The sequence below is a fragment of the Engraulis encrasicolus genome, chromosome 5, assembly GCF_034702125.1.
Source record: "Engraulis encrasicolus isolate BLACKSEA-1 chromosome 5, IST_EnEncr_1.0, whole genome shotgun sequence".
NCBI classification, from domain to species: Eukaryota; Metazoa; Chordata; class Actinopteri; order Clupeiformes; family Engraulidae; genus Engraulis; species Engraulis encrasicolus.
Window position 1 is genome coordinate 37,820,974 of NC_085861.1, and position 7,500 is coordinate 37,828,473.

The 7,500-nt window shown below is 43.2% G+C and overlaps 1 protein-coding gene and 2 long non-coding RNA genes across 5 annotated transcripts in view; 2 read left to right on the forward strand and 1 right to left on the reverse strand.

Annotated features, from left to right (window-relative positions):
- Nucleotides 1-7,500, reverse strand: part of LOC134449361 (CUGBP Elav-like family member 3) — a 58,098-nt gene that overhangs the window by 41,877 nt on the left and 8,721 nt on the right. The window contains exon 3 of the mRNA XM_063199256.1: nucleotides 2,315-2,397. Within this exon, the coding sequence (XP_063055326.1) occupies nucleotides 2,315-2,397 (83 nt within the window). The remainder of the gene's footprint in view (nucleotides 1-2,314; nucleotides 2,398-7,500) is intronic.
- On the forward strand, nucleotides 3,687-5,762 carry LOC134449365 (uncharacterized). 3 transcript variants are annotated; one of them, XR_010034954.1, is made up of 4 exons: nucleotides 3,687-3,961; nucleotides 4,572-4,632; nucleotides 5,437-5,620; nucleotides 5,735-5,762. It is a non-coding gene; the product is annotated as an uncharacterized LOC134449365 (long non-coding RNA). The 3 variants fall into 3 exon arrangements; XR_010034953.1 differs by lacking the exon at nucleotides 5,735-5,762 and having other exon boundaries at nucleotides 5,437-5,709; XR_010034955.1 differs by lacking the exon at nucleotides 5,735-5,762 and having other exon boundaries at nucleotides 5,473-5,709.
- The window catches only part of LOC134449363 (uncharacterized), a 1,579-nt gene continuing 225 nt past the window's right edge, over nucleotides 6,147-7,500 (forward strand). The window contains exons 1-3 of the long non-coding RNA XR_010034952.1: nucleotides 6,147-6,237; nucleotides 6,839-6,893; nucleotides 7,152-7,500. The exon at nucleotides 7,152-7,500 is cut by the window's right edge and continues 225 nt beyond it. This is a non-coding gene — a long non-coding RNA (uncharacterized LOC134449363). The remainder of the gene's footprint in view (nucleotides 6,238-6,838; nucleotides 6,894-7,151) is intronic.

Consider the following 7,500-nt stretch of genomic DNA (forward strand, 5'->3'; position numbering starts at 1 on the left):
ACAACAGCAGGCATTTTTGGACTCCAACATTTCACAAACCAATGAATACGGACACGGTGTCTAAAGTATATGGCGGACATGGAGAAGATTCACCTTTTCATGTATGAAAAGTGCAATTTTCTCAGTCATAATGAATATCCTACCTAGAATTTCATGGTAGTGGTAAGTATCTGTGAAAAAGGTAACATTTGTGAATGGCCAGCATGAATTCTGGAAATAACTACTAAAAATATAACCTTATCGAAGTATCCTTCGTTTTCTCTTGTCCCGCTCTCCTTCACATCATCGTTCTCGTCCACCCCTCTTCCCTCTCCTACATACCTTCCTTTCTCTCCTCTCTCTCACAAATTCTATCCCTCCCCCCACTATCCCTACATCTCTCTCGGCCCTCTCCCACTGTTCTACCTCCACTCCTCCTCTCTACAACTACTCTATCCCCTCCCTCCGCTCCTCCTCTCTTCAACTACTCTACCCCCTCCCTCCACTCCTCCTCTCTTCAACTACTCTATCCCCCCCTCCACTCCTCCTCTCTTCAACTACTCTATACCCTCTCTCCACTCCTCCCTCTGTTCCCTCTCTTCCTTCGGTCTTAAAGCTGCTCCTGGCAGGTGATCCTTATCACAGCTGACTGGCTAGAACAGGTGGAACCGAGATTACTCTCGGAAGGAGAGATAGACAGACACAGAGGAGTAGAGAGAAAGAGAGATAGAGGCATGCGGAGGGAGAGATAGACAGACACAGAGCGTCAGAAAGAAAGAGAGATGGAGATGGTAGAGGGAGAGCTAGACAGATAGTAGGGAGGAGTAGGGAGACGGAGGGATAGAAACATGCAGAGGGAGAGATTGACAGACAGAGTGGAGTAGGGAGGAAGAGAGGAAGAGGGAGCAGCAGAGAGACCAGCAGAGAGAGAAATATACATAATAGTAGAAAAAAAGACAAAAAACAGATCTCTAACAGAGGAGATATATAAATATGAGCCTTCTCTCTCTGTCTCTCTCTCTCTCTCTCTCTCTCTCTCTCTCTCTCTCTCTCTCTCTCCATCTCTACTCTTCTCTCTTTCGCTTCATCTCTTCACTCCAATTTTTCTCCACTCCCCTCTCTCCTCTCTTCTCTTTCTCTCTGTCTCTCCTCTCCTCTGCTCTTTCGTTCCTCTCCTCCTCCCCTCTTTCTCTCCTTCTCTGTGCTGGATATTACTGATAGGCCCCTAAGGCATGGTCCAGCTCGCACAGAGAGCTATCTGCGCTCGGAACATCACACACACACACACACACACACACACACACACACACACACACACACACACACACACACACACACACACACACACACACACACACACACACACACACACACACACACACACACCATAGCCACGATCACTCTTGTAATATCAGCAGCAGCGCACATGTAAGGCATCCAGTCGCAACACCATGAAATATCAAACCACCAAAAACACAAGAACACACACACACACTCATGCGTGGGAACATACACACAACCTACCGTGTAGTGTGCACGCACAGATACATCTAGGCACTCGGCACACACATACACAGCACAGCACACACAAAAATGCACAAATGACACACACACTATTACGAACACACTCAGATGCATGCACGCACACTACAAGACATTCATCAGCCCAATCACTTGTAACACAGTGAAATATCAAACTCTGGAAGCGTGTGCACCCGCACACACACACGCGCACGCACGCACGCACGCACGAACACACACACACTTACACACACACACTATGAAATACAAACACTCTTACAGTACTGGAACACACAAAGCCCCTTATGCCCTCCCAGTACAAATGACATCATGCCATAGCTTTAGGGGAGAATTCATCACAGCTATGTGTGTGTGTGTGTGTGTGTGTGTGTGTGTGTGTGTGTGTGTGTGTGTGTGTGTGTGTGTGTGTGTGTGTGTGTGTGTGTGTGTACCAAAATGCTAAGTCAGGAAAACTTTCAGGCAAATAAATTTGTATAAACTGTCACACATTCTCTCTCTCTCTCATAAGTCAACCCTGTAGTGGTACACGGTGTGAACAACACACACGCGCACGAACACACACACACACACACACACACACACACACACACACACACACACACGCACACGCACACGCACACGCACACGCACACGCACACGCACACATACACACACACACACACACAACTGGCCCCTGGCGGTGTCCTCTCTGGTCACAGTGGCTTTCTGGACACATATGTGCACACACACACACACACACACACACACACACACACACACACGAGACACACACACAGCTGCGGTCGAGACTCACCCCCGGCAGTGTTTTCTGTTCGTGTAGTGCACTCTGGGCCTTCAGGGCAGACTCACGAGCACAGTAGGTCAGGAAGGCACATCCTGGAGGAGGGAGAGAGAGAGAGGGATGAATGAAGAGAGGGGTGAAGAGAGAGAGAGAGAGGGATGGGGAGAGGGATGGAGAGAGAGTGACAGACAGACAGAGACAGACAGACAGACAAAGAGAGAGAGAGAGAGAGAGAGAGAGAGAGAGAGAGAGAGAGAGAGAGAGAGAGAGAGAGAGAGTATGGGAATGGATGGATGGATGGATGGATAAATAGAGAGGGAGAAAGAGATGGAAGGATGTAGAGTAGGAGGAGAACGGAGTGATACAAGATAAACAGGTGGAGGAGAGGAGAAGGCAAAAAAGCATATTAGTGAAGCACGTAAGGTGTTGTGCAATGTCTAAAAAGGCTCACTACGTATTTAGAATGTAACTGTAACACACTCACACACAAATCACTCCTTCTCACACACAAAAAAACGTACACAGATTTACACAGCTCAGTACATCACACACGCGTGTGTGCGCGCACACACACACACGCACACACACACACACACACACACACACACACGTATGCACACATGCACATGCACACACATATACATGCGTTAAATGTTTCATCAATGGTATGTTAAGCCTACTGAAGCACTTTGCTAATGGGGCGCCCTGCCGAGCACAGGTTGCATATGCAAACACACCAGGGTGTAGCCGCTAAGCTAAGGTAGCAAGTTGCAATTGACCTAAAAAGTCCATACTGCCCTTTTGTCCCCGCACTCTCTAATGTATGACCACAGAGGGTTTTATGAAGAGGAGAGGGGGCATTGAAAAAATCACCCATAGAGATGAATGGGGGCAGTTCCCAATGGCAGTATGGCGGGTGTGTGCAAATATCCTGCCTGCTCCACTGCCAACATCCAAAAATAATGCCGAATCGAGTCATATTGCAACTTCGTGCTAAACTGTTCTTCTAATGCCATTATGGAAGTACCGCGCCTGCACACTGTCAAAATAATCTGAGAAATACTGTAAGTGGCTTTAAAAGCGTTATTTTGATTAATAAGATGCAACTGAAGATGGTATTCTAATCAACTTTTCACAGCTTTTCAATTATCCAGCAGTCCCTATCTCTCGTTCCTCCATTCATTTTCAGATGGTCTGGTCTTACAAATAGATCCCCGAAGTGTTCGGCAAGATGGCCGCCGAGCTATGGTACGGTAGGTACACTCACAGAAATGATTCATGGAGGAGTTCATTTTTATGCATTCACATCTATTTGATTTTATTTAAAAACTCATTGTTTTAAAACATATACATTACAATTAACTATAATCTATGTAATTGGACCAATAATAAAATGTAGTGAATTGAAACACTTAATATATAATTAAAAAGTTTAGATAATTAACAATATAAAACAAACAAGATCATATTATTTAAAATGTATGTGATTAGTTTTCATAAAAGTTATGTGAATTGGGAAAACTGAGGATGCAACTCCAGTCCAGAGGTGGCGCTACTTGCTGCACATCACGGTTGTTCACAGCCAAACGTTTGAGCGCTGCATTTCTACTTCCTGTTGCCCTTCAACTGTGTGGGGAGTGGAGCGAGATCAATGTTATGGTAAGAAATCTAAAGCCATCCTACATCCAATTTCTTCAAATTGTGTCGAAATTGTGTAGTTTATATTAGATGGATACTATTTGGTTTGATTTCTGTTCACATTTCCGTAGTTTGTTATTGCTGTAGCCTAAACGGTTAAATCCTGCATGGCAGGTGTTCCAGTGCATGTGTGCTTCAGGCTAGCGGTTCTTTGGCAACTTGGCTTGTTTGTTACTTCTCTACAGGTCGACAGTAAACTAAACCAACCTTGAAATTGGTTATTATGCTGTTTGAAACGGCACAAAGCCACAAGTGATTGTTGTGTATCTTTCCCCTTTTACAGTGCCCATTTTATTGTAGGCTTAGCAAAGTGCTGCTGATGTTCACAGTTTGCAGTTCAAATTCCTTATTGCGCTGTAATAATGTCGTTTAAATTCAGTTCAGTTCAATAATACTAAACTACACACGGTAATCATGCTGTTTAAAATTGCATTGCGCTGTTCTTTGATTATAGTGTGTCATGTTATCTGTTTTGTGGGTCAGTTGCAGTAAAAGGATGCATCATAAATGCAAAGCATTCGTTTCACTGGATAGTAATGGCATCTGCTCTTGTATTGCCCTTTCTCCCCAGATACAAAACTATTGTGGTATTTTTGTCATTCTCCTCAACGGGACATCCATGTGGCGACATGGTAAGCTTAAACTTATTGAAAGATGTACAGTTATTTCTCAAATGTAGTTCATATGACTGACACAAAGTTGTTGGTAACACTCTATGAAGCCCATATCTATAGCGCATTATGAGTGCATTTATATCAAATTATAATGTGCATTATAATTTGGCTACTTACAACACATTACAACTACACCCATGATCTTTCATGATGCTTTATGCTAACAGTTATGAATAACAGTGAACTAAGTTTATTAAACTATGTAAATCCAAGGGTGTTATGAGTGCTCGTGACTGGATATATACTACAGACTGCCTGATGGGGCTTACACTACATTATGATGCATTATACTGCATTACACAGTGCATTATAGATGCATCCATATGAACTTCACTTTACTTAGAGCACACATTGACAACTTATGATCTCACATGGAATATTATAGCGTCTTATTCGTCCTTATATCCAGGTCTGTGCATAGAGGGGTGTAAGTACTCCTAATGCATTAAAAGCCCCATCAGGCATTCTGTAGTTTATAACCAGCCAAGAGTCCTCATAACACAATTGTATTTATTAAGCATTATAAGCTAGATTCATGGTTATACATAGCTGTTAATATAAAGCATCATGAAACATGATGGGTGTAGTCATAATACGTGGTGAGTCATTATAATGTGCCTTATAATTTGATATAAATGCGCTCATAATTTGCTATAGATATGGGCCTCAAAGAAAGTGTTACCAAGTTGTTTGTTAAATGAACCTGAAATGTGAAAAATGTGCATGTTAACCATTCAAATGATTTGTCTAAACATTTATAAGGCTGGTATTATCTCCGTGTTCAATCTGGTCAAGCAGATGAGGGGCCTTCATTTACTGCCGACATAGATGAGGTTCTGATCAAGAAGGTGATGCAACGCCCATGCTCAACCTGGAGGAAGGAGGTTCTCCGGGAGCCAGCAATTCCAGACTTCCAGAACAGATGGCACTTTTTGATGCCAGCGAGGTAAATGTAGTGTAGTTGACTGGACTGTCACTGGACTAAACCAGTGACATTCTTATCTTTTGGTGTTGTCGTCAATGCCATTAACCTGCCACAACCCCTGTTGTCTTTTTACAGATCAATTTGGAATTCATGTAAATTGCCAATGTACCTCTGACCTCAATTCTTTGGTGAACTGGACTATCGGGCAAGTGGCCTTATCCGGATCTTCTGTACCGAAGGTGGAGCTGTAGGACTGAAGATCTCTGCCATAATGACCCACATGGAACATGTAAGTTTTTGATTCTGGTCTAATCTGATCTGCATATAGCTTGTGAGTTAGAACACCATGGTGACATTTATGTTGATTGTTTCAGATGTTTTTCTTGCCGTTAGAAAAAAAACACTTGACTGCATGGGTTTAGACTTGTGAGCTTTGAGTGGGGTTAAACAAGGTTTTGGGGTGGTCAATGGAGAAATGACTGACTTTGTTGCCCTCAGTACCTGTGTTGGTTTGTGACACATTATGCATACTGTCCTCTAGGATGCCGGCGAACTGTCTGTGTATGAACTTCAGCGACTTGAACATGAGAGAGAAGGTTTTTTTGTCATCTTTGAAGATTTCACAAGCATGTGGACATGTAAGAGTTTGCCGCTGCTCTCATTTTCACACATTGCCCCACTTTGTGTCTTCTCCTACTCTACTCTCTCCCTTCTGTTCTTGCTTCTACCTCCTTTTCATACTGTCACTCACCAGTATATCGAAATAGAACTTTGACATTTAAATGGCTGTCAAATTTGGTCTTAAAAGTGTATTCTTTTTCTCCATTGCCATGTAACTTCATTCTTACTCCAGACCTGTGTACCATTTATTAAGGGGGGGCTCTTTAGGGTCTTAAGAAATAATGTGATGTTTGCTCAAAGTACACCAAATGTCCCTGCTGCCATAGGAGCCCACATTTGATTTGATGGTACAAAGTTTACACATTTCAGCATGCTTGCTCTGAATGTTTGCCCCTCTGCCTGCAACATCTTGAGGAAAGTCCCAACTCTGATCTGATATTAGTGCGATGGACTGTCTCAAAGTTTACAATTAAGTCAACCAATGCACATCGAAGCATTTTTTTTTAAGTTGAAAGAGGAAGTTCAGCATCCCTTGTGAATGGAAAATCACCACTGTTTGGATTGCTACCAATTCAGTGTAGTGATACAGTGGATCTAATAATTTCTTTCTGTCAAAAGGCAGCAGAGGATCTCCGGACTCGGGATGCAAGTGAGGCCAAAGCAAGATAATGAAGTAAGTCATAAAGCACTGCATTTTCAAGCATGACTCCCCCCCCCCCAATTAATTGAACAGAAGTTTTGCAGTCATGATAGGGGTAATGGGAGATGAGGTTGGAATGGGGAAATGAATTGTCTTCTTTCTTTGGCCAACAGGTGACTTTTTTTTTTGATTGCAAAGTGCCTGGAAGACAAGTCTTTTGAACTTATTTCGCACCTAAATCTTTGTAGTTCTTCCGTTAAATCATTCTTTTTTCCCTTTGCTATGTTCCAGGACCTTGAATGCAGACAGGCCTAGGCAGACACTGCTGAGAAGACCATGGGCATCTACACAGTCCGGACAGAGGGTGATGGTCTAGGTGATGCATGTTTTGAAGATGTCTGTGTGGCACTGGACGGTGTGAGTTCTCCAGAGCCTGCGGAGTGTCGGCCATGCATGTGTTGGGCTTTATGAACGAATCTATGCACCAACTTGAGCTATCCAAAAAGACTGCGAAATATACATACATTTGAGGGTTACCAGAAAGTTCTGATGGACCTGTACTCAAGCAAGCTTGAAATAGCTCCTGTGATTCAGTGGCATACACGCCTGTTAGACTCTCACTTCGCTTCCGCTCACACTG